The 27,883-nt window shown below is 38.7% G+C and overlaps 1 protein-coding gene across 1 annotated transcript in view; it reads left to right on the forward strand.

The window, feature by feature from the left end:
• Positions 1–1,354: 1,354 nt before the first annotated feature.
• LOC111870880 (CREB-binding protein) overlaps positions 1,355–27,883 on the forward strand; it is a gene marked incomplete in the record, with an annotated part of 110,653 nt that continues 84,124 nt past the window's right edge. Inside the window, 3 exon segments of the mRNA XM_033754038.1 lie at positions 1,355–1,887; positions 2,743–2,862; positions 22,886–23,199. Of these exon segments, the coding sequence (XP_033609929.1) occupies positions 1,806–1,887; positions 2,743–2,862; positions 22,886–23,199 (516 nt within the window).

Genomic DNA, 27,883 nt, shown 5'->3' on the forward strand with positions numbered 1-27,883 from the left:
TTGCCGCACGAGTGTGAGTTATTTATAAAGAGGCAGTGCCAATAATGACCTTGACTAATTTGAACTTTGCACAGTTTCTCTGCGTTTCAAGTCTGTTACGCGATCATTGGCTTAAAAAGAATGAAGACGAGCAAGATATATACGGGAGACGTCGAGGAAATGTAATTTATAATGGGGACCTCAAGGTCATTCTGTATCTGCAATGGCTGTACCGCTGCTACATTCTCTGCTACGCCTCCACGATTACATAACGCGTCGCACAAGTGGATCGATCAGTGTCACCGCTCTTGATCATATCCACCATCTTGTTTACTTTAAGCATTGCTCCACTGCTGGCCGGAAACGTATACATACGATCGCTAGCGGAACGTTCCTACCGGAGAGGTACCGGCTCATACCTTCCAGGAACGTCGTTTTTGGCGTAACGCCGACCACCGTCCATGACCTTGCCTACACTTCGCGCGCAGTCGGAGATTGGTGAAACCACGTGACATCAGTGCACGATGCGACAGTGTTGTCAAACGTTCACGGCCAATGCTCTCCCGCCTTTTCAGCAGGAATAACATAAACATACTATACGTCACATTGCACAATGTCATGTTTTGATTGTGGTAGCACGAGATGACAGCGATTCTGCATTCAGTACACCTGTTTTTACCATGTGTCACCCAACCCCCTCTAGAGCTCTTGCAACTGTCGCTTCACAGCGTCATTTTTGAATAGCCAGTGCAGCTTATGACACTTTCATGAATGAATCCAAGTATTCCGGTAAAAATTTAGTTTATATTCGTTACCACTTTTCACGTGTGCACGCTATCGACCACAAACATTCTAGATAACATTGAACCTGAAAGGAAATCAATCACCGAATCGCCTATGTAACGTTTTAACGATGCGGAGTTCTGTGACCCGTATCACTAGTTGAGATGTCTGTGATATATCTTCCTACTTTTCTTTCAAATTGCTTTCTTACGGCATTTAGAGCAGAATGCATAACAGGAAATCACATATAACGTCGTAGTTACTCTTTTTTTGGTGGACTGGATTCTGTTTGTTCATTATACTGGCAACTTTCGTTCAAGTCATGATCACCAACGTTCTATTCAGACTCAGGACGCTTTGTGTTATGTTTCATTACATTTCCGATATTCTCACTACCCCTCCACAAAAAGCAATTATACTTCGGCTATCTTCGTTCATAGATATGACGTCACGAATAGTCGTCGAGAATCGGTACAACCAATAACAGAACTCCATTCGGTCACATGGCACTTCTTGTCCAATAGAAGCGTCGAATGCTCATTAATAGTCGGAAATTTTCTGACAAGCGTAGAAAAACTTTTCATCAACAGCCGCCATTTTGACTAACTGAGACTGTGTGGAAATTTGGAATTTATTCTGGAAATTACCGTTATTTTAGTTTAGCCAATGGGCACTTTTTCATCTTATTAGTGACTTAATGTGTTTTGTGTAATACAGTTTGGTCAGTGTGTGTTAAAATAGCGTCTAAAAATGAAAAATCGTGGGTGATTTACTTTTGGATCATTGTGTGAGTTCCGTCGGAAGATGGAGAGAGGTACTGTGTAGGCTCATCCGCCAGTTTGTGGCTTCATTAAGCCCCATCGTTGACTGTGGATAATTAATATGTGCCTTGAAGGATGGATTAAACATCGAACTATTGGCACAGTAGTAATCAAGGATCCATTATGTGGTCAAGTTTATAATGAGCCATGTGTAGCCGTTTCAAATTCTGTTAAATACGATACTGTGTAGGCAAGTAGGCACGGCTTGGTAAACAGGGAGATATGGCCGATCATCTCGTCGATGGGCCGCCAAGCAAGCGGCAGAAAATGACTGATCCATTCCAAGGAACCTCGGATTCTTCAGGTATGATAATTTAGCATTTTACTTGTAGCACAGTATAAGAAAATATACGTTGCACGGATTTATTAGCACTTATAAGCACAAAGGAAGGCGTTCCGTGTAATATTTGACATTATGGCCAGGTGTATTTAAAAAAAGAGTAGTAAGTTGTTTTGTAAATAAACTCCTTATAATCTGTAATGCTGAAAGTCATTGCTAAAGGGCACTGGAAAACGAGTTCACGTGAAATTTGGCATAAGAAGGTTGTAAGATAATTCGACTAGCATGTTAATTAGAATTACTTCGTTTTTGTTTCATTGGTTACTTGTAGTGATTGATATGGTTGCCTCATAGTATGTCTTTATTTTGGCATGTTTTCACACATACAGATTCATACCATAAATAACTATGTAATAGCATGAAGGTATTGTAAGCATGACCACTCTTAACCTTGCTGTTGATTGTGTTGTTTGTTGTTCATTTAATGTTTTATAAAAGCAATGTTAAGTGTGGCTATTGCTCTTAAGCATGAACCTTGCATGAATTGCTTTAACTAGCCCCTTATTACAATGCTTTTGAACTTTAAATGGTGGTTTGTGCTACACTGCCTTCTCAGTAGCCTGTATTTTGAGTTAAAAATTTGTTGAATAAAATTTTCATCTTCATTGCCCACCTCCTTGAAACATCTTTATATTTTCATCCAGTTAATCAACAGGAAGTTATAACACCTCCCCATTGCTTGGGGTTGTTTGTAAATGTTATTGTAGAGGAGAGGGAGGTTAACTTAAAACATGTCATCTCAACCAGACATTGGATAGTACATTTTGTTTCTTTTGCTGTTTTCTCATAATATTCTGTGACCTACCATCCACTCCACAGTGCCGATGGCGCCTTTAATGATGCACTTCAACTTGGCTCCAACTCTGGGGAACAATGGTGGAGGGGGCAAACAGCAACAACTACTCCAACTCCAACAACAATGGAACCCACAGAAGAGAAGTAAATCTGATTTATTCCCCAGTACCATTTCCTTTATTTCCTAAACTCCATTGGTCTGTTATTTGGTATTGTTCCCGGTTCTTTAAAATTGGGTTGGTTTTAGTTTTGTTAAAATGATTACTTTATTTAGAAAACTGAAAATAAGTTGCTGTTTGTTAGAAATCAGAGGTTTGGTTAAGGTTGGGTGTATATCAGTTAGAATTTTAAGGGACTGGAAACAATATTGAAATAACATAACAAAAACAAACATTGCTAACATTGTTAGCAGCCAGGCAGGATGATCTTTCTTGGCGTTGATATGTTGTTCAGTTAGTTAGACCGTTTCATTGTCATATTTTTTTAAGTATCAGAGTCTAATTTTTTAGTATATATGAGGATATTTCTGATGTTCATGAATCCGTGATTTTGATCCTCAGCTGGACAACATGACAAATAGAGAAGCCATTTATTAGATCATCTTTACTGTTAATACATTGCTATTAGCTTCGTAGATAATTCCTTATGCACACTGTACATTAAAACAGATTACTGCATCTTTAACATAACCTGTCCAGTGTTTAAAGAACAAAATCTAAGAGAGAGGCTATGTAATAACATGATACATTTTTCAATATCTAAACATTTCCTTAGCACATACAATAGTACAGCATGCTCATTTTGTCAGTGCATTTTAATTTTTGTACTGTTTATGCTGGTCTGATGGTTTCAGTTAGATTAGCACGGAATATATTTCTGCTTATTTTATATAGATAGTATTTTTGTTTTAATATATAAGCAGTGTTTATATAACTTTATTACAGCACTTCTTGCTTTGTGATTCTTTAAACATCATTAGGCCTTTTTTTTTATTACTTTTGACAGTTTAACAGAATCCCAGTCACCTTGCAAAAGCTTCAGCTGTAGTGACAATTGATTTTGGACTAGAGGTTCACTTTGTAAAGAATGTTTTGTCACCTGGAGTTTCCTGCAGGATCTGAAAAATGTATGGCTCCATTTCCTAAATTTGTTGTCCTTATTTTTGGTCCTTAAACTATAAAATATAACATGTTATCAAATAACTGCAGGGTCTGTATGTGGGTGGATACAAACATTTTTCTAATTTTGCTTGTCAGTGAATACTTGTATGTGTAGTACCCAGATTATTAGTAATTTACTTGCTGTGCCAGAATGGTCTTATTACAATTTATATATGGATTAAGTTAATCATTCCATTTGCTGTAGTTATTTATGTTGTTAATACAAAACAGTGACTGTTTAATTAGCGCAGTGTTTCTTATATGTTCACCACAAAAAACTCGAGTTGAATATATGTGAAGTACTTCATCCATTCAGAGTTTTGGTGAACTGTTGCTTTAACATAGTAATATGCACATGCATTTGAAAGTGGAGCCACATTCAAGCGTAAATAACCTAATAGAGCTTAATGATACCACTTTGTATGTCTCATATATTCATGAAGCCGGCTTACCATACTCTATAGTTAAATATACTTTCAATTCAAGGTTTATGGTTATTGTAATTTTTTATGTTGCAACTTCATTTTTTAAATGGTCCAGTTGTTTCTTTGCCACTATGTGAATAAAAACTGATTTTTTCTTTGTTATAAAGTAAACAGTTGTATGAGGCTATATTCAGCACACAAGAAAAATGCTGTGGTTTTCCTTTCTGTCAGGTTCAAATCCTGTGGATGCTGTTCACATGTTACTTTTTTTTTATGTCATTAAGTTTATGTGGGGCAGGGGGCCCAATAGAAGGAAGACCGATGTTTGTCTTATGACACTTTGGATTAATCTGATGGTTCTGGTGATGGAATCATTTCTGTTACTTCTGACTGGGACTAGGTAGTGAGTTGTTCCTCTAAAGCTAAGTTATTGTGTTTAGGCTTGCTTTGGATCAAAGAATCCAGATGTACTTTTGGACAATTGATACTCCATGTTTGACAGTTGTGTAATGCAAGAACTAACCACAGAACACTTCAGGTTTAAGACCCTTCTTGTCACATATAACTAATTAATAATCTTTTAATAGTTGTTCCAGTATCGCTCGGGCACGCGGTAGCGTAGCTGGTTGAGGCACTATGCTACAAGCCGGAAGGTTGCGGGTTCAAGTCCCAATGAGGTCATTGGATTTTTTCAATTGACCTAATCCTTCCAGCCTCACTATGGCCCTGGGGTGACTAAGCCTCTATCAGAAATGAGTATCAGGAATTAAGTAAATAATTTTCCTGGGGAGTAAAACGCGGCCGGCATGTAAGGCTGACAACCTTACTGCCGTCTTTGAGCCGATTGTCTATATAATGTGGGACCCTCAACGTCTCATGACCCTATGGGCCTTTACGGTCTGTTACAGGGATAGCTTTACTTTTACTTTACTGCAGTATCGCTAAAGAACTACAGTAATAAACATTTATTTACTATACTAGGGAATTAAATAACTATTATCAGGCTTTCATGGTTGTTTACAGGTACAGGCAAGAAGTGTTGTGATTTTTAGTTTATTTGTAATGTAAGTATATAGTGAAGAGTAATAATTTATGCTGAAAAATGTATTTTATGTTAACATGTTGTTTATGTTTAGTTTCAAATCCTGGATTTTTGTACACTCACATGGTTCAGTGATAATTTTGTTTATAATGTGCTATTTAAAATTGCCTATATTCACATTTTTATTAGAGTTTCTGAGATTTCACTGGGTTTAGTTGTGCATATTTCAGAATTTGGCAGAAGGCTAAAGAGCGTGTATGTCCACAGTTTTCATGGAAGAATTCTATACAAGTAACATGAATTTTTTTCTCTGACGTGAGACCTCATAGAACGGACGAGATTGCTGTTAGAAATTATGTCCCTCTTTGCTCATTCTAGTTGCTTGCAGTGTAATGTTGTGATGGCTTCAGTTTCTGGATTTAGGTTTGTTGTTCATTTCAGTATTTTTAAATTATTTGGATTCGTGATATAATCCGTCACTTGATTACCACATGTTGTACCTTTGTTGATTTTATATGTCATTCAGTATTTTGCTACACCTTGAAGTAGTCTTCATACGAAACCACTGTTGGACCCTGGACAGAGTGTAGTTGTTAATGAAGTGAGTCTTGGAATATCAAATATGCACTGTGTAGAATGCAGCTTGTAGTGTATGTAAAATCTAAGAATATGACTGTGAACACAACAAATAGAGGATCATATTTACTTGACTGGTATTTAGTCTCTGACTTGCATCAAAGAACTGTTATCTCTGGAAAACCATTCTTTTTCACTGCACAATATCTGCATATTTGATCTATGTATGAATATTACCATTGACACAACAAATATGAGGATCGTATTCAAGGGAATATTTCCATTGTTAGGACGAATATGAGGATCGTATTCAAGGGAATATTACCGTTGACATAACAAATATGAGGATCGTATTCAAGGGAATATTGCCGTTGTTACAACGAATATGAGGATCGTATTCAAGGGAATATTACGGATGACATAACAAATATGAGGATCGTATTCAAGGGAATATTTCCGTTGTTACAACAAATATGAGGATCGTATTCAAGGGAATATTACCGTTGACATAACAAATATGAGGATCGTATTCAAGGGAATATTTCTGTTGACACAACAAATATGAGGATTGTATTCAGTTGTTACAACAAATATGAGGATCGTATTCAAGGGAATATTACCGTTGACACAACAAATGTGAGGATCGTAATCAAGGGAATATTTCTGTTGACAACAAATATGAGGATTGTATTCAAGGGAATATTACGGATGACATAACAAATATGAGGATCGTATTCAAGGGAATATTACCGTTGACACAACAAATGTGAGGATCGTAATCAAGGGAATATTTCTGTTGACAACAAATATGAGGATTGTATTCAAGGGAATATTACCGATGACACAACAAATATGAGGATCGTATTCGATAGAATATTACCGTCGACATAACATGTAGAGGATCATATTCAAGGGAATGTGATCCTCTGTTTATTTTGTTGACAGTCATATTCTTAGATAGATGAAATATGCATATATTGTACAGTGAAAAAGACTTGTTTTCTAGAGATTTCAGTTCTTCAATGCAGCTAGAGACTAAATAGCACTTCTCTACATGTAGATACAATGAGACCTTGTGTTCCAGTATTACAGAACTTTTGAGGTCTTTGAAGCACTGACGTAATACTTTTCAGCATTATATACATACATTTTATTCTTTTTGGATTCGTGATGGTGTAAATAATTATACTTCTGCTGTAGTGAATGTGATTGTCAGAAGGTTGTGGTTTACAAAAGAAGACAATACTTTCATGCAAATAACACTTATTCGACATGGTGCAAACTACAGTTGGTTTGTGGATTACATTTTCTCCATCTCTTCATCTGATGGCAAGTGAATTTATGATGTGGAAAGTGCACACGTGGTGTTAGATCATGATGCTACAATATGGACCTTTAATATGGGGTTATAAGTTATTTGAATATATTTCTTTTGATAAGTTAAGTTCAGTGTGTAATTACGTGACACTGCTGTATTTTTATTCTTGTGATTGACGTGTCTAGTGAGTGATATTATTTCAGCAACAGGAGCAGTACAGTGTTTTATTAATGTGTGGGTGTTTTTCTTTTAATGACAGTGTTTCTTAACCCCTTGGTTACAGTTGTCAGTACTCAATCAGTTTGTATGGTTGCTGTGAAAGGCACCGCAACCTTTGTGTAAGGTTGTGAAATCTTGAATGACATGGACAGTTCACCCAGTATGGTGGATAATTTTTAAAAGGATTGGTGGTGCAATACATGAAATGTTCCCTAACTGGGAACTATTTTTTAACTGTTTTTATAATGAGGTTCTCTAGAAAGTGGTTTTGAGTATGAACCATGTAACAAGGATAGGTGTGAAATGTACACATTTCATATGAGCAATGTATTTGAATGACAAATAGTTCATATCACTGATCAAGATTTGGGTATTCACTCCAGTGTTCAATGGCTGAACTTAATGTAAAGACCTTAAGATAGCGTGGAACTTAACAAGAAACATTGCTAACTCAGATACCCTAGTTGAAGGATGAAAATTGGAAGACTGACTTGGCATTTCTGGTTGATGAGGAATGTCTGAACAACTTAGCATGTGCTTCATCAGGGAGAATATCTTCTACATGAGATATATACAGTGGTACAGGCTTTTAAAATGAAAGTGATTTTATTCTTAAAACAAATTAAGGAAAATAATGTGAGATTTGAGGTTTTCGTAACTGTGACGGTGAAGAGTACTGTCTTCTGTATGTTAATGCCATATAGTCTGGTGCATTTTTACCAATATTTCAGAAGAATATACAGCCTCATTCAGCATTGACAGCTTTTCTACTCATCTTACTCTTCAGCCATGAAGGTGGATGCAATGCATTCCACTGAAATGTCAGGAAATTTCTATTAGATGACATGTAATATCCCAGAAGGTAGGATTCATAATGTTACAGAAAACAAATTTGCACATTTTTCTGCTGTGTGAGAAATTAAGTTCTAATGAAGCCAATAAGTATATTCATATCCATAGCATAGAACATATACAGTTCTGTAAGATAAGGCAAACTTTTCCCTATTTATAAGTGGTGTGCCTTGAAGACATGTGAATTTGTGGATGTATAGCTTCACCATTCTTAACCTCAGCACTAGATTGAGGCGAATGTTCAGCTTCACGCCTTGGCCGCTTTACCACCGGGCAGACAAGCTCTGGCACCTGTTGTATAGGATGCTGAGTGGACCCCAGAGCTGGTTTGGACATTATGGAGAAGAGAAAAATCTCTTGCTTCTGCCAGGAATCAAACCTGGGTCATCAGTCATCTGGCCTGTAGCCCAGTTGATATACTGACTTAGCTGTCCTGGTGCTCCATTTACTCTAACTACAGGAGAGATTTTGAGATTGAAGAGTATAGCCTTGCCAGCACCACAGGGGTAAGGATGGTTTAAAAGAGTTGAATTTCACTTTCTGTTTCTTCAAATTTTTAAATCATCTGGAGAATTCTGCATATAGATGATTTAAAGATTTCAGATAAACAGAAAATAAAATGAAACTCAATCTTTAAGCTTTCCCTTCTTCTGTGGTGTTGTAAAGGCTGTATTCTTCCGTCTCTGAATCTCTTTTGTAGTATTGTTAAATGTGACTGATCTGGCATGACCTTGTGGAGAATAATGTAAAAGAAGCTTGAACACAGAAGCTAGGTTAAAAAAAAAGAGAGTACTGTTCTTCTCAAAGTGCGAGGCAGCCAGACTATTGTGTGTACCAGCTGGTACCATTATCTGTGAAGACACCAAGCAAGCATATAACTCTGTGAAGTCATACCAGGAAATACTGCAAGAGAGGCATGAAATGGCAGTCTGCACCCCAGAAGAGTTCTACTGTATGGACACCATGTTAACAGATGACTGGAAATTTCAGATTGTAACTTTGATATGCCTACAGCATGATTTGTTTATTATTATTCTGTAGTAGAATTTTCATGAACAGAGGCCATCAGGAGCTTTTATTTGTTTAGTGTACAATGAGAATGGTACGCATTATTATGTAAGGGACTGTTTCAACACAATCGCTGAACTTGCTTGTAGCAGACTTGTGACAACAGAACAAAGTGCCTTCACCGCAGTTCCTGAGGCACATATATCATCTGTCCACATTGTGTTTTATTACTGCTATATAAAAGGTTCCAGATAATCTAGAGCTGTAACTGACTCACCTGCAGAGTGAAGACAGACAAAAAGAGAAGTTAATTTCTTTGAAGTGTGCTGATGTTTATAGACTGTTTATGTGATTCAGAATACAGTGGTTTAAAAGACTGTGGGAGGAAGTTATAATTTTCTGTGTCCACAAACATTTTCTTTAGTGAAGGTGAACAAATCAGATTTAAGAGTGCAGATGACAGATGACGACCATGCAGTTGAAGTCTGGAACATTGCAACATGAGCATTTGAACGAAATGTTGGATGACTTACCAGGAACTGTAAGTGGCACCATGTGTCACATTAATATGGTGAGTACTAATAATGAATCATGCATAATTTAGACATTCATTTTTGTTGATTCTGAAAATATTTAAAAGTGTCAGATTCAGCCAAGCATATAAGTTCTCATTTGTCCCTTCAGTGAAAGGTTCGCTGTCTTCTGGTGTAGAATGAATGACCTTCACAGCTCACAGGGTGTTAATTTGTGGAATCATTGTGGGAACACAAACCTGTATCAGGCAAGGATTGTAATTCAAGATGGCTTGGCATAGAAGGCGATTAGTGTGTGAGCTTCACCAGCTTTGCTCCAGATATATGTGCATTTAGAAGAAGTCTTTGAACCCAAAGCTGCACACTTCTGTTCACCTGGCTCCTGCAAGCAGTTCACAGTGGTGATCCTGAGTTTCCTACAGATTTTTCACTAGTGAGGAATGATTTTAGTGCGTGTGAACTCTCAGTGTAATGAGTCTGAAAAACACTTAACTGTAATGTGTGAAGTGCAAGATATTAAAGTTTTCGTGTCGTATGCTGATGGTGTAGTGAGTGATGCTGCTTACAAGATACTGTAAACTCTTAAGAGACTATTTTTGTTTATAAAAATAGGTTCCCCCTCTCGTTGGTGTCTCCGCCTTATCGTGGTGAGGGGGTTTGAGTATGCTAAGGACCCTGAGAGCTATACCAGCGGCAGCGTAGCTACTGGCAGGGCCTCCCTTGCTGGACAGGTCAAAGGGTAGGCATCAGACGAAGAGAGACACCAAAAACTGATGCCGGAAGCAGCGTCATCAGTAGCGACTTGAAGCACAGAACAAATGATGCTCGAGATGGTTCAAGTTCGTATAGCAACAGGCGTGACCAGAGTGGTTTGAACGGCTGCTGTACTGCGATGTGGAAAGCAAATGGAAAAACTACCACATTATCACTTTTCCTGGATAGTCTCTTTCCAAAAACAGAAGATCGCATTAAGTGGAGGAACTGTTTTGGAAGAGATTGTGGACCTGTCGTCTGACAGATTACTGATGAATGAATAATAGGTTCCATATACAAATATTGGAAGGTATGACAGAACTCAGATAGAAAACATCTTTGTGGGTAGTTATCATATTGAGCTTATATTTGTATCTTCCTGAAGAAAGACTGAAATCCATATACAAAGCATTGTTTATCACGTGTTCAAAGGAAACGCTGTACAGTACTCCATTGTAAAGGAATCGTTAAAAACAGCCACAGATCACTCCTGACTGGTCATTAGTTGTGCTGCTGTGATATTGTTCAATAATTTTCTTCAGGTTGGTTATGATGTCTTAACAGGCTTTTGATGTCATTTTCTACTTTAATTTGCAGTTGTGTTTATGGAATTAAAATTGTAGTGGTATATTTTAAAACTTGTCATGTATGAATGCAGCAAAACTAAAAAGTACTTAAAGGTTACAATTAAGTCCACGGATACATGGTGCTAGGGATTTGTTGGGATGTAATAGTTTTGCCATACACAGTATGCGCCGAAATATTCAGTACTGAAATGAAAATACATCCTATTGATACCACTGTCTGTTCATGTGAAGGCCCCTTGCATGACAGATCCTTCTCAGATCTGAAGAAATGGTCCGATCACCATGTCCCTGTAGCGTTCTTGGGTGACGGTAAGAGCATTGCCTTCCTCATCCTCAATGAAATAGGCACCTAATATACCGTGTGCTGAGAGGGCACACCATATCGTCACGTGTACTATGTAACGTTTTCTGGATGATAACATCTGGCTGCTCAAAACCAAGGAAGCGAGTTGTTTGGTGACCGCTTCTGTATGAGCGGAAATAATGCTCAACTATGAATAGTTCTTCCTTTGTTGAGAGACCTATTTCCAACAACAGCTGCACAACACAACTTCCATTTCACTACTGGGAATACGTGCAGCTGGACCTATGCCCCGTTGACAAGCGCACATGCTGGTTCAACATGTGCAAGTTTCAGTACTGCTTATTTTGGCACATACTGTAGTTTGAAACTGTGTTAAGGGTTGACAGTTAAGCAGAAGGGCAGAATATTGATTGATAAATGTTTTGATCCCTTGGTCTTTAGAATGCAAGCGAGATACACCATGGACAGGATCAACTGTGACATCAGATTATAATACTGCAGTGTGTTATAGATATGGCATTTATTGATATTCCTGGTCATATTGTAAAGATTCTTATAATTTTGTTGAAGATTTTCTTTAACGGACACAATTTTTCTGGAAATTTAGTCAGACTTAATATGAATTTCATGTTTTTTATTTTGAAATTATTTTTAAGATTTTGTTTTGAGAATGTTATGGAACAAATTACAGAATTAATGGTCAGATGTCTTCAGAAAATAATGTGATATCAAAATTTCAAGATCGTTATTATCATATATCAAGTATATTTGCAGCATAACTTGGGTAGGCAAACCGGCAGTGTCGAGGTGAAATACTTGTAGCAGGGACTCAAAAAATATGCTTGACTTGGGTGAGTCAATGAAGACGGTGGCCAGTATAAGAATGAAGTGTACTATCTTCTAGGATGTGACACCGTGTAGTCTGGTATCAGTGAACAGAGGAATGTACTTCCCAGCCTTGAGGATAGGGACAGAATGTTCCTCTGAAATGTCATTAAACTTTTACCAGACTGCACAGTGTCATATCCTAGAAGGTGGTATGTTCATAGTCACTACCATGACAACCACATGCCTCACTAGTTTAAGAATATTTGAAACATTACAAGACTGACGAAAGTGACTATGTTCTATTGCTAGTACATTTAAACAATATTTTCTGCAGACCTAATAACAGTTCTGAATGCGTTAATATTAGTGTACCCGAAACACACCAAGAGTGTAATAACAAAATTAGTATATGTATGATGCAAGCCATTCACTACACCAGAATTATATGCCTGGGTACAGCGGTTCATTGTATCCGGTGGGAGAGTAAGTGTAAATTCTGCAATGAAGCGCACTTGTTTTCTTTTGGGACGAATGAGTTTTATACCATGAGACATATTGAAGAGCTATTGTGCTCCAGAACAGCTTATATCTGGATTAATGGGTTTCTGGACTTATCCTGTACTCTGAAGAGCACTGGAGAACACAGCGTTTTTGAAACTGGATGTGTCGTCCATCCTGAGGTGATAGGGTGGGAGACACCTACTTAGTTGGGTTTGTTAGAAAGAGCTAATGCCAATCATGGATCCAGTTTCTAGAATATTCTGTTCTTCATTGTTCTTTACAGTACTGGATGATGGGTAAAGTCCAGTCGCCCATTAATCCTGATTGTCATATGCTGTTATCAGAACTTTTTATAATCTAGTTAACGGGGACTATCTCTATTGATTGGGCCCAACTGAGCAGACTTTCACATGAAGATTGAGACATAATACAGTCTCTGAAATGGTGTATTTTAAACAAAAAGCAGGAAGATGGATAATATCGAAAAACTCAGTAATTGCATTAATATACCATCATCACAAACTTCTAGATTTTAGTTAATATCTGATAGTCACCAACCACATAAGGTCTTGGTGTTGGCTTGTCTGGTCCACCAGTACACTTTCTTCCACTTGTTGCTGCCAGCACTGAACTAACTTGCTTACTGTACACACATTTGCTTCACACATGAACACTGTATGCCTCTTCTAGGCTCATGATCAAACTCAGCACAGCTGCATGCCTCACAAACTCTGTGACACTTTTTCTGAACGTAGTCATTCTGGAAACTTCAGGCTGGTGGTGCAGGTTGGGCAGTTGGAATAATCTAGACGCTGTCGGGTAAAGTGAAATTGGCAAGTATTTGGAAAGAAATGGCTGCTTACACATTCCCCCATAAGCTCAGGCCATGGAACAGTGTTAAGACCCCATATTGAAAGGTGGTAGAGATGCCTTTACCTCAGAAGTTCCTGTTGCTACTGTGTGAAATACAGAACTGTTCAGCTTATTTTGGACTCTATCCATCGTCTGGTATATAGGACAAAAAACCACAATGTTTCGGAGACTAGATCTGTCTCCATCCTCAGGTGAATGGGGCAGGATACAGCATACACCATCGTCAGAATCCTTTCTAGTCTAACTATGTGAAATGTTGAAAAACCTGAGGGAGTCTCTGAAACAAGCCATTTTTTTTTCTGAGTCCTCTAAACTTGCTGGTCTGTTGTTTGATATATTAAAAGTTAGGTTTGGTCATGCATAAAGCAGAAACAGAACGATATATTTTTTTTATTGCTAGTGGGGTGGGACTAAGTCCCTTGTACTGCGGCCACTTCTGGCCTATTGTACCAGCCCCAGATGATAGGCGAGGGTGATTGTGGAGCAATTGGTGGAATGAAGATTGGCAGGGGAAACCGAAGTACTCAGAGAAAATGTGCCCCAGCGCCACTTTGTCCACCACAAATCCCACTTGACCAGACCCGGGATCTAACCCGGGCTGCTGCAGTGGAAGCCAGCGACTAACTGCTTGAGCCCTAGAAACAGAACTGAGCATATTACCTGAACTGTAGGCTTCACTCTGACAAACATATACAGTAGAATTAGTTGCATAATTTAGTGTCTTATCCAGAAGAAATTGGTGCGAAAACTGTCTTGATGTTTATGGTTTTGGTATGGGTTTCTATTGACATTTTTCCTTGGCCAAAAGGGATCCATAGTCGGGCTAGATTTAGGGGCATTGTTTTTTGATATTTATCAAGGTGGTGGTTGAAGATAATCCTGAAGATTTGGTGTCTGAAATTGGATGTTTGTGCAAAGGCAGATTACTTTCAGAAAGAAAGCATTGTTGATGTGCATATTTCTCTAACCTTTCTAAGATACCTTCTTTAGAAACACTTTCTGTCCCTACTGCAGTATATTCTATGCTTTAAACATAACTGAAATGAAGTAAACTACTTCGGCATGTCTTACGATTGAAACCAAATATAGCACTCAAGTGGTTAATGCTCCTGCTTCGTATTCAGGAAGTCCCAGACGGAAATCTCAGCCTTGAGACATTCTATGGTTCCTCATAATTTTCCTCATCCCTTCCAAGAACAGTGTTTCACATTTGGCCACAACAACTTATTTCCACTTCCATTCCATTTTATTACTTGTTAACCATCCTGTTATTCAACAGTATAGTCGAAGCTACTGACAGCATTGTTAAATAAACCATAAATAAATAATTGACCAGTATTCTCAAAAAGAAAAAAGGAGAAAAATATTTTAGAAACTGGATGTTTCTTTCCCCAGGTGAGGAGGGAGGCACCTAGTCTGATGGGTCCCTAAGGACTGTGGTTCTCAACCTTCTGTGAGACTGCAGCCCGCTAAATTTTTTTTATTAGACGAGTGCCCGATACTGGGCCACGGCCTGGCGGTTGAGAAACACTGCTGTAGAAAGGCTAACCTCAATCATTGGACAACCTGTCAGTATATAAATGTTTTGCCAAAAGGAAATAACAGGAAAAATGTACAGCAAAAATTGCGATAAAGCATGCACAGACCTGAAACTAAGGAAGGGAGGTGGAAATTTTATGCAGTGAACCTAGCCAAGAAACAAGGTCCATGAAAACCAGTGCATAAGATTTATTGGAGAATGTTGTAGAACCTTTTTTTTTTGTTCCAATTGATAGCCCAGTTTGTGGAATAAACATTCAACCCTCAGGACTGAAGTCTTAATAGAAATAGGAAGAATCTGTCAGATCATACTGCTCTTCCCTGTGATTTGCTAACCTCATTGCTGATAAGGGGAAGCCAGATACGCTAAATGTCCAGAGAGGTTTGCTTATATTGGTTAAGTATGACATATGGGCAGATTCTTTGTATATCCTATACCTCCTGTTACCTTCAGTTTTCAAAATCCTAGCTTCATCCCAGCCGACCTAGTGACCCTATTCTTAGGCATGTTGGGCTAATTTTGATTTTTTTTATAAGACCCCCACTACCACAGTCAATTTCGTGGACTGGCTGCAAAGTGTCATTGCAGTGCATTACAGTGGATAGGTTGAGGCACGATAGGATGCCCTATCAGTTCATCTCTCGTCACAGCAAGAGGCAGTTGTGTGCAAACAGTGTAAGCAGAGCTACAGCCTATGTTGTGTTCTGTAGTTAAATGTGAGTGGCGGAAATCGAAAATGTGGCAGTTTGAACAACGGACAAACATCTAGTTCTGCCAGAAACTAGGCAAATCCCCCAGCGAAACATTTGGCGTAGGAAGAATTGGCTGCTGCTACATGACAACGCCCCTGCACATCGCTCTGTTCTTGTCCAAGATGAACTGGCAAGGCAACAGGTCACCATTTTGCCACACCCTCTGTACTCACCTGATCTCGCACCATGTGATTTCTTTCTCTTTCTCCGCTTGAAAGCAAAGCTACGTGGTCGTAGATTTCAGTCATCCGAGGAGGTCGTCAATGCTACAAGAGACGTCATATGGGAATTTCCCGCCAATATGTTTCAGCAGTGTTTTCGGCAGCTATATCAATGTTGACAGACTTCTATAGCGGCCAACGGAAACAGTTTTGAGGGCCGATGTGGATCTGTTTAAGTTTATGTGAATACCTTGTAATATGATGGGATAAAACCACAGTCCACGAAATTAATGACTATACCACGTAATTGAGATCATGTCTGTGTTCATGGACCTGCATGGCCAGCAGTCTGCCTGTTTCACCAATGTATCTTCTGCTGCATACACAGGGAATGCTATAGATGCACTGGTGTCTCTTGTGGATGTCTTTTTGGCCTGGTTTTTATGAGTGTTTAGTTTTGAAGATTGTTCTATGTTATACTCATTCCCTATGCATTTGAACTTCCCTGTGTCACCCTTAACATATGGGATATACACAGAACTCATAGGCTTTAACTATTTATTTGGACAACTGCTACCCTTGGAATTAGTAACTGAGTTGATATAACTTTGGGGGTAACCTTTGAGCTGGAGATCATGCCTCAGGTTACGATTTTCATTAAACAGATTTTGTAATTCTTGGCATATGGTGGAAGCTCACCCCTCACCTGAGGATGGAAACACCCAGTTTCTGAAATGTTGTTCTTTAGTTTTTTATAATACCAGATGATGGACAAAGTTAAAAAAAAACAATAATTCCAAGTATTATATACCATTGTCAGAACCCTTTAGAATCTGCAGAAGCAAATGTTTGATTTACAATTGAACTTGACACCAAGAGGGTTAATGAAGTTGCCTCTATCTATTCAGTAGAATCACATGATTGTCAGTACATCAATGACACAGTTCAGGGTTAGCTTCATGTAAAGCAGGTATAATATTAGACTGAACAAAAATCAAATTCTCTGAAAACTTTTAGTACCGACCCTCAGAGCAAAATTTTGTCAAAATCTATGGAGCAGTTTGTAGAGAAAATGTGTGGACAGGTAGATGTGACCTTTGCCTTTTTGCAGGTTGTGGAAAGAACATGTAAAGATTTAATCTCTAAAGCAGCTGGAGTTAAATTGAAGAGGGGAAGAAGACAAAATGAATGTTAGCAATAAGGATGAGGTGAAAGAATTTGATGTGTCAAATTAAGCAACAGAGCAAAGAGATTGCAGGAATAGGGAGGAGAAGGATTGTGAATGAAATTGTGAGTTGTGTAAGGAAATTAATAGGAGGTGTTCTTGAAGTGGTCAGGATATAGTAAATTATAGTGCAGCTTGATTTTTGGAAGGCCCTAGCCGAGGGATAAGATTCATTTTGTATATGTAACGTTTGAGGGACAAGTATTCAGCAAAAATTCTGATTAAAGAGGTGATATTTTAAGTTTTCCATCTTTTTTTTCCTGAAATGTACATTTTTGTTCATTAAAATGGGGTCACAACTTCCATTTGTAAGAAATATTTTCTCAGGTACATTTGGATTTGCCTTGTCATCCTTTGCCATGAACCCACTGGTATACTTTTGACAGGTTTGATCTCCCATTCAAATGGTGTTTGTCGTTTATATGATGGTGAAAAGCCATTAGACTTTTAGTCACCATGTTTGTGATTTTTTATTTCCAGATGCTGTTCACACAGATTTCTAGTATGTCTATAATCTGTCTTCATAGCTGATTTTATAATTTTATTTTCACTGTATTTTTAGCTATCACTGTTAAACTGAAAATGATTAAAAGTTTTGCATGACTGCCATGTTTTTTATCTTCAGAAATATTATCATAATAACTGTTATGTATTTTTAAAGTTCTGTAACTGTGCATGGTTACTAGATTATGTGTAAAGTGGTTCCCATTTCACTTACCTCAGATTTGTACGTTTGCCACGTTTCTGATTATAGGAAATCACAATTTAAGGTTCTATTTGTGAGTATTGAATTAATGATCTTCTTTGATTTGATTCTGTATAGTTTGTAGACAGGGACCAACATTTGGGACGAAATCTGCCGCCTCCAACTTCAGGGTAGAAGTAGAGTATTGCTCTACCTTGAAGATGGAAGTGGTGCCTGTCTACCAAACCACACAGCACATCCCAGAGAACTAACCTTAAAAGTTATGAAGTTGCAATAGTCTCCAGTGATAGAATGTTCTCTCCATATATTGTAGAAATTGGTTTGTTGAATATAACCGTCTTCTGCGCTGTGGCACTGTATAATGTGGTAGATGTTTACCGATGTTTTGGAGGAATGTGTTGCCCCTGTCTTGGGTGGAAAAATGAATTAATTGTCATGAGGATGGAGACAGCACATTCCTTTGAAACACTGGTAAACATCTGCCATGGTACATTCCCTCACATCCCATGAAGACAGAAATCTTCATAGTGACCACAGCAAGTATCTGAAATGTCACATCACTTTTTTTTCCCCCTTGGCACTACAGCCCCAGTGGGCCTAGGCCTACCTCCATGAACTTCTCTGTTCACTTCGGTTTTTCTAGATCTTAGCCATTCGGTAGGACTCCTTGGGTGGGTGATCAGCTTGTCGCAAGGCCTCTACCTGTATACAGACACAGAAAAACGCACACAAACATCCATGCCCTGAGTGAGATTCAAACCCACGAGTCCGCCTTCCAAGCGGGCGAAAACAGTGCACGCCTTAGACCGCTCGGCTACCGTGACCGGCGTCACATCACTTTATTGGCTCAAAATTAAATGAGGGAGAGATGTGGACATTGTGATGCTATCGTAATTCTACTCCCCCACCGCATTCGTTTAATTTGTGCTGTTATTTGATTTTTTTTTAGATGTTTGATGTATTTTTAGCTTGTACTTTATGTAATGTATGGGATATAGTTTGATAGAATGCCCACAAATTAAATTTGATAAACAATTTTCCCATATTGAATTGAAAATTGTCTTTCAGAGACAAAGATCCAGACTGATAAACTCAGATTATGCATTACAACAACAGTAGCTATAATGAAAAATAATTAGAGGTTGAAATGTTAATTTGTGCAGTTGCAGATGCTAGTTGCTTATACATTTGATACCTTCCATTAAGAACATGCCTTTGATAATACTGAAAAGGATCCTGGAAACATTGTGCCATGCATAACTATGGTTATGATTTTGTTTCAGAATTGGTCTAGTTTTTATGCCGGCCTAAGCACATGCTTTGTGTAGTTTCAGACCTCCAGTTAATAATCGTTAACACTTATTTCTCTAGTTGGGTTTGTTATCAGTGGGACTTAAGTGAAAACAGTCCAGGTTCCATTGCAGTGTTCTGGTATTTGTACTATTTCCATGGAGGATAATTTTTTTGTGTGTGTAAATTCTCTGACCATCTGCATGCTGGATGTGCCATTTTTATCACATCACTACCAGAGGTGTTCAGTCATTATCATCCGGTAATAACAGATTTTGACCCTCTAACGGCCATACCCTGCCCTAGAACTACAGCTAGAAATGCCAAGGCTGCTTGGTGGTGACTGTAGTTGCATAGAAAAACCCAGAATACTTCATTTAAATGACTTCTGAATAACAACAGGTGTATTTCATGCCCATTCTTTCCTCTAAACAGTAGTATGTCACATTTGATGACATCTGATACCAAATGCTGTACTAATTGACTAACATTGAGCCTGTCTCTTTGACCATGGTGGTTTCCAATTTTATCCTTTATTTTCATATTGTGACAGACAAAGGCATTAATAGCAGCAAATAATCTCGAGTTAGCTCCTTAACTTTAGGTCCATGCCAAAGGAATTTTATTACTTTTTTCATTACATAACCTTAATTTCTTAAGAGTTAACCATCAACTGTTTGTTGTTGAAGACCATCATGGACATATTTACATAAATAACATTTTTTATTTCATTGCTTGTTTTGACATGAGCTGAGAACAATATTTATGATCAGCCAAGGGACTAAGGCTTCTTTGTTGTATTTTAATTCTTGTAATAAGCCCATTGAACTGAACCTGGAGGTTAGAATATTGCATGAAGTCCTTAAGCTGTATGGTCAGTAAAAATGTAGAAAAGGCTTTTCTATTAAGACGACTACATGAACTGATTGTCACATTACATGTGAAGAAAAGTAAGGGTACTGTTGGCTCTCATCAGGGTGATTGAAGGCATTGCATGCTTGTGATGAAGAGTGTAAAAGTAGAAAATCTGTTCATGTTAACAGAAAGTATGATGGTGATTGATGCTCTTGGGGCATTGCTGTCCAAATTAACCTCTTACCTGCAAGAATTATATAACATAAAGGACACATCGGTACATAAAGTAATGATCAAACAAGATTTTAAATTATATAGCATGTATTTGGCAGGAGTTACCTACAAATGGCATCCCAACTTCCTTGCTCTAATTGCAGTATGCTGAAATGTTCAAGTGTTTATTCAGATAAGCTCAACAAGTAATTTTGCTCTTAGGTTATATATTTTAATTCAGTATAAAACTTATATAGGTCACTTCCTGTAGACTCAAGAATTCTGTGGGACAAAACTTCGTTTAATTATTATGGAGAATAAAAGGCTTCAGGTGTGTTCATAAAATTCTTTTGATTATTTGGTAATGTTAATGTACGTTCAGAAGACCATTGTTGCTTATTGAATCAATTGTAGTAGGCATATGCCTTGTACCATGTACAAGGCGTGTGTCTGAGGGCTTCCCCCAGATCACTTGTACACTCTTGCAGAAGAGAGACTGATATTGTGCACTCTTTCCGAGTATGATGAGACCTGCAGCACAGTCAACAAGACCAGGGGTGAGCAGATCACATACAGAGTCCACTCAGATCACAGTAAATGCCATAAATGGCCCCTGTTATGCATACATTCATTGCACTTATGTGAAATGTTTGCATTCATGTGTTGTTTCTTTTCGGAAGTAGAGCCATCTTCAGACCCGAAACTTTAAACCCTGGTCTCCTCTGCGAGACACCTAAGGGATTTGTGAGGGAAATATTAATGCCTGTTGCCGCATCTGGGAATTCGTGTCTCGCTTAAATTGCAGTTTAATTTAATGGTTTCCTCTTGCTAGCCATCGCCTAATTGTAACATTTCATGCATTTAAATCTTTTTATCCTTGCAGCTGTGCAGCTGTTGGATTTTTATGTATAGTCCGCACAATTCTGCGAGTGTAACGACAATTGAAAATTCAGTGGGAGGTCTCTTACACAGTTTCTTGTCTGTATCTCCTAGCCCCTTCCTACTGCAATCCTTTCCCTTCCCTCTTATCACTTTGTGCCAAAAGAATCTGTGATGGAAACCACATGTTGCATTGTAGCACTGATGCCCCATTGGGCCATTATGTGATTGTGTAAATATCTTTGTGTTTTCTTGCATTTAGCAATAGAGCTACCGTGAAGCATGACAAGACTAGCCTATTATATATAGTTAGATTATTTGTATGGGCCAGATTTGAGAATTTGTGCTGCAAATATTTCAGTAGATATTAGAATCTGAAAGTACATGTTTTGCCCTGTATTACAATTACAGCGGGAAACTGGTAAAGAAACCTGATGCTACTCCTGAAATATATACCGTCGTCTGTTTCACGTAAGCCATGTCCTTTATTCCATGGCTCTGGTGTGTCCTTATCCATTTGGTATTCCATTCTCGTCATCCCCCCTCCTGGCCATGATATCTGTGTCAAGACATATTTCCAATTTCAAGCCCCATAATCTTATCTGTTACATGGCCTCCTCCCTTTTTGCTTTGGAGAATGATGGGCTACCCGGGTTTTGACATCTAGGCCCCGTCTTAGTTGCTTACTGTCAGTTGGCAAGGTTAGACACTAGATTTGGTCAGGATCTCATGCATTTTCTGAATTACATTTTTGGTGTGGTGACCGAGGCTGATTTGAGAAAGAGAGTTGTTGCAACAGGAGGCATAAGTTCAGGTGTAGGTATGCTGCATAATGATTTATTTTGAAAGCCTTTTTAAACATTCAAGAAAAAAGAAGTGTTGCATAGAATTACAATTTGTGTGTCAAGTTTCATGGATATTGTTTTTACACAATGTTTCTCGATATCTCAGTCTGTGTTAGACATGTTTGAACGGGTTACATAATGTTGTCTAGGTTTGTTTCATGTCGACCCGAGGAGTCAGAGTTTTGTTGTCTTATTGAAAATCATATTTTCTAGAACGGGAAATTCGTTTCAGTTCAATTCTGCTTCAGCATTATTTTTTCCATCATCCTGAGTTTTCTTGTGTTCTTTGTAAATTCATTTGTTGGCATACACTTCAAGTATGCATACTGTTACATTTTGAGTTGTTATTTTGTACTCTTCTTGGGTGGGGGGTCTATGTTGGAGATCCTTTTGAACCAATTGTTGAAGTAAATAGTTGGGTTATATGTAATTTAAACTTTCTGTTCTCCGCATGAGCATGGTTACCCATCCAATCTAGGGAGCACCGTAAGCACAACTGAACCAGAGATGAAGCAGCAAACTTTCTGCAAGTAGAAGTGGATGTAAAGACAGGAGTAGCTGCTAACTTGTAGCAGAGCATGGTTTTGATCCACATTCCTCTGAGTTATGGGCCCAACACGTTTCTACTGAAAATTAACAGTCTCACAGTTCTTGTGTGTGAAGATACAGCATTTTAAAATTGTGAACGCAGGAGATGATTGTATATGTTTTTGTTGATTCAGACCAGTTTACCAACATGGATATGTTTGACCTGGAAAATGATCTTCCGGATGAACTGATGACGTCAGGGTCATGGGGTAGTGCAGTGGAACCAACAGCAAGTAGCAAGCCTCCTGCCACAGGACCAGGGCCTGGGCCTGGCCCAGGCCAGCCACCACAGAATCAGCAGCAACCTCAGCCTGGTGCAGGTGGACCAGGTCTTCAGAATGGTGCTGTGGACCAACAGCAGCAACAGCCACAGCAACCTGATCCTCAGCGCCAGCAACAGCAGCATGTAACGCAGCAACAACTCTCCCATCATCTCATGCAGCAGCAGGTAAGGATCATGTATTTTTGTACTTATCAGAGTTTGATTATGCATAAGGTTTTTTTTTGGATCTTGTATGTGGTGTGATCAGTTTCTCAGCTGGCGGCACTGTGGCACATTGCAGTTAGGATGTATTTCCTCTTGTAGGTGGAGGTAGAGTATATTTTGCATAGTGATATACAATCCATTAAAAAGTTGGAGCTTCTGTCATTCAGAAGTAACTCCTTATGAAATGTTTGTTTTTCTGTGTGTTTTGCCAAAAGATAGCTCATTTGAAAGACCAGTGTGCATACATAAGATTCTGCTTCAAATTAGGCAGAACTGCTTTTGCAGTCTTACAGTCTGTTGATACTTCCTGTCAGAGAGGAAGCACTGAGCAGAACTCAAGACATTTTATTTGTTGTTCAAGCTCAGAAGTGAAGTGACTTGAGTTAATGGTGCTGAATATTCATGATATCCATCCATGAACAAAACAGAAGGAAATGTGTCACAATCAAAGAACTTTTCTTGAGAACGCTATGTCATTATGTGTGACTTTGTTGTTGAGGTCAGAATATCATATGTTCTGTAGACTTGAACATGCAACAAATTACTGCAAATTCATACCTGTTCTGCTCACAGGCAAGCACAAGTAGAATTTTGTCAGTGTGTTAGGACATTCCAGAATATCTTCAGGAAAAGCCACAGTTCCCTGTGTGACCTTACTTTTTCCAAAACCCAAGGTAATACCAAAGAAGGGGAGGAGATTCATGATTCAAGAACAACTGCAGATTGCACTTGTTGAGTTCAAAATGCAGGACTTACGTAAATGCTTCCAGCAGTGACAGCTGCTGAACTCTCTACATCAAGTTGCAGTAAAACTGTTTCTTGGGGGCAGCGTGGAATAGAGGGTAAATGCAGTTACCACACCACATGCAATGCATGTGTATCAAACTCTTCACATGCTTTAGCGGCATCACATTTATATATATTTAAAAAACTGCTGTTAAGAATGTGAATTTATTTGTAGAATATATGAATCAGCACAGGAAAATGTATGGGTTATTGAAGCTTAGTATGAAAACTGGCTGTATGCTTAATGACCTGGGTTTTATTGCTAGGAGGAAACAAAAAGTACTTGTAAGATTTGANCTTGTCTTTTCACCACATCGAAATCCAACTATGGGACCTGCCCAACCACCCATGCAGTAGATAGAGTGAGCTTTTCTTTGCGTAAAACAGACGAGTGAAAGTTGACATCTTAACTCCATCCATTGCCAGTGTCAGGAATGCGTAGACCCGCACCTCTGCTTTTCTGTACATCTTCATTGTATGTTGTATTTGGTGCAGGCATAGTTTTACTTAAAGTTACAGCAAAACATGCTTGTTAGAGTCAGCAATAAATAGTAGTTTCATATCCTATAACTACTACATTGTTACTTTTTATATATGGTGAATGTTGGCCGAATACATGGATTAAAGGGGGTGTGCTGTTTTCTGGAATGTGGTGCTGTATAGTCTGGCAGAACAGAGTAGGCAAAACACACAACAAGGAAGCCTATGTTTGGTGCTAGCTTGGCCTATGCTTTGACCGTGAATACAGAGGCAATATGTTACTCCAAAATGTCAATACACTTTTAAACAGACCACATGGTATAACATCCCCCAGAAGACTGTTTATAGTTCTCGCTGTGAGAGCCTCAGATCTAGCACATATCAGTTTCAGAAATCATTTTTTATATAGAATGTTCTCATATTGAATGGTGAGAGGATTTTGTGGTCTAGGATCAAGTCTGACGTTCCATGCAGAAGCTCTCATGTTTGAGATCAGCCTGATCCAGTGGGGATATTTCTGTATGCCTTTCTCTTCTGTTATCTCTGACTTTGTATATGTGAAAAATACAGAGGTTAAATTGTGGTTGGTCCTGTGTATTAATACATAGGTGAGTCAAATGAAAACTGTAATACACATAAAAATTCTAAATATCGCGCCATTGTCCTGTAAGTTGGCAGACATGTTACCAGTGCTATAAAGAGTATCCTATAGGTGGCCGTATAAAGCAGACAAACAGAACACCATCACAGTGCCAGTTTGAAGATGGCTGCTCCACTACGTACATGCGCGAAAGGAGAACAACGTTCTGTAATTCGACTTTTGATCATTGAAGGTGTGAAACCGATTGAAGTTCATTGACAAATGAAGGTTCAGTATGGTGATGCGTGTTTGTCACAGCAGCAAGTGTACGAGTGGAGTAGGAATTTCAGAAATGGTGTGACGTCTTTGGCAGACGCTCCTCGCCCAGGTCAGGTGCACAGAGGTGTGACCCCTGAGCCCATTGCAGCAGTTGAAGCCCTAGTGATGGAGAATCGCCAAGTGTCGGTGGATGAAATAGCCGAAATTCTTAACATGAGTCATGGATCAGCACACCATGCCATTCATGATGTGCTCCAGTTTCGCAAAGTGTCTGCGAGGTGGTGTCACGGCAGCTGACTCCAGCATTGAAACAACATGTTGACGCCTGTGAAGAACTTCTGCGGCGCCTTGAAGCAGAAAGTGATGAAACTTGGGTGCACTACCACCAACCAGAAACAAAGAGAACAAGCAAGGAATGGCATCATTCCTCGTCTCCAGAACCCAAGAAGTTCTAGACACAGCCATCTGCAGGGAAGATTATGCTGACTCTCTTTTGGGATGAACGAGGTGTACTCTTGGAGCACTACACACATCAGGGGAACACTATCACTAGTGCCTCATATTCAGATCTCTTGAAGAATCATCTTCAACCTGTGGTCAGATAAAAGGGACGTGAACTTTTGACTAGAGGTGTCCTTTTGCAACATGACAATGCTCGGCCCCATACTGCTCATGCAACAGTTGCAACAATCCAAGACTTGCACTTTGAGTGTCTTCACATCCACCATACTCACCAGACCTATCCCCAACGATTACCACATGTTTGGGCCACTCAAAGAGGCAATGGGAAGGGAGAAGTTCCATTCTGATGAAGAGATACAGCAGGCGGTGCAAGAGTGGTTGCCCAGACAACCGCAAGAATTAGTTTCTAGAGGAATCTACACACTTTGTAAAAACTAGAGGGCCTGTATTGAACGAAATGGAGACTATGTAGAAAAATGATACAGTTGTGTACCGCTTTCATTCAGTAAATTAAATTTTAAAAAAATACAGTTTTCATTTGACTCACCCTCGTATTATCACCATCATCACTTTCATTGGAAGCAAAATTGAAATGTCCATTTGCCGATCTCATCCACAGTTGTGGTTTCTGATTTGTGTCCTACACAGATGGACATTGCTGTGTTGATCAGAGTATATACACACTGCTGTTATGATGTTTTTACAGGACTAGTCATGATTGCTAAGCAGTGTATTTGCTGGATGGCATTAGTGTGCATTTGAACACAGTAATGTGTATCATACATAACTGAGGTTGGTGTGCATCATGATCTTCTGCAGGTGCTATAGTCCATGATGAACGTGGCCTCTTGTACCATTGCTCTCCATAGGGCCCTATCCTGTGACTTTTGTCTTCAGTTTGTAATGCTCATTGTCTTCACGTCTTCAGCTGAATCCAGCCGCTTGATGGCAGTTCTGCCTGCTTATTGTGTACCCTCTAGATTATGTAGAGTTAACTGCCTGCAAGTGTTCTGTTCTTGCATCGTGGATCATGAGCAGTACAGCAAATTCTGTGGTGGTAATGTTGAAGGATACGTGAGGGATTATAGTAATGGTTTGATGTGTAAATATTGTGTGTTCAATATACATAGTTCTTAGAGGACTCACATTAAAGGTGCACCAATGTATTGTTTTGGTGTGATGTGTAGTGTTCCTTAATCTTTATACCATGACCTTGGTGGTCTTATTCATGGACTGGTATTTGTACAGATCACAGATAATATAGCCAACAGTCAAGGGAAAACAGTAATTTGGAATTGTCTGAAAGTGTATGTACTATATTTGTGCTTCAGACCATCCGTATTCTCTCTCATGTAGAAAGTTGATTTGACCACAGTATTTTAGCCACTGAAGTGAGAAATATTGAATCAGGGTGTTCTTCATTAGAATAGTTGTTGTGCTTATGTGTTACAAAATTTGATTTGTGATTTTCAAAATTGTACACACACATGTACCTAGCATTATCATTATTTTTTGTTCCTATCCATCTTTGTATTTGGATTAATATCTTTTCTTGAAATTGTTTCAAATTCTACAGTTCTCATTTATAAAATCTTTTATGCCTGTTCTTCATAAGAGCTCTGAATTAGGCTAAAATGCGTACAAATGGCTTTTGTGAAAAAGTCCCGACATGTCTTGGGTTAATATGGTGTTCTGATAAGGTGCTAATGGAATAATATGACATTGTAAATAAAGTGTCCGAAAATGATTAGCCTAGAGTTCAGCATATCTGAAAGTATTTTGTGTGGTTTTCTGCTGTAATCTTGACATGGTTTTCTTTTAGATTTACCTGTTATGTCCGTTGTTGGACCGGAAGTTCAAATATGTGGCATAGTGGTAATGCTGTACACTTGTTTTGAGAGGTGCTCAGTTTAGCCTGGGCACTGGCTATCCTGACTGAGGGGTTTACTGGTTTTTCCCATTGTCTCTGGCCAGATGTTGGGATAGTACCTGTATTTAGGCCATCACCTCTCTCTCTCTTTTTTTTTTGCTAGTGGGGTGGGACTAAGTCCCTTGTAC

Source organism: Cryptotermes secundus, unplaced genomic scaffold, assembly GCF_002891405.2.
Source record: "Cryptotermes secundus unplaced genomic scaffold, Csec_1.0 scaffold709, whole genome shotgun sequence".
Classification (NCBI taxonomy): domain Eukaryota; kingdom Metazoa; phylum Arthropoda; class Insecta; order Blattodea; family Kalotermitidae; genus Cryptotermes; species Cryptotermes secundus.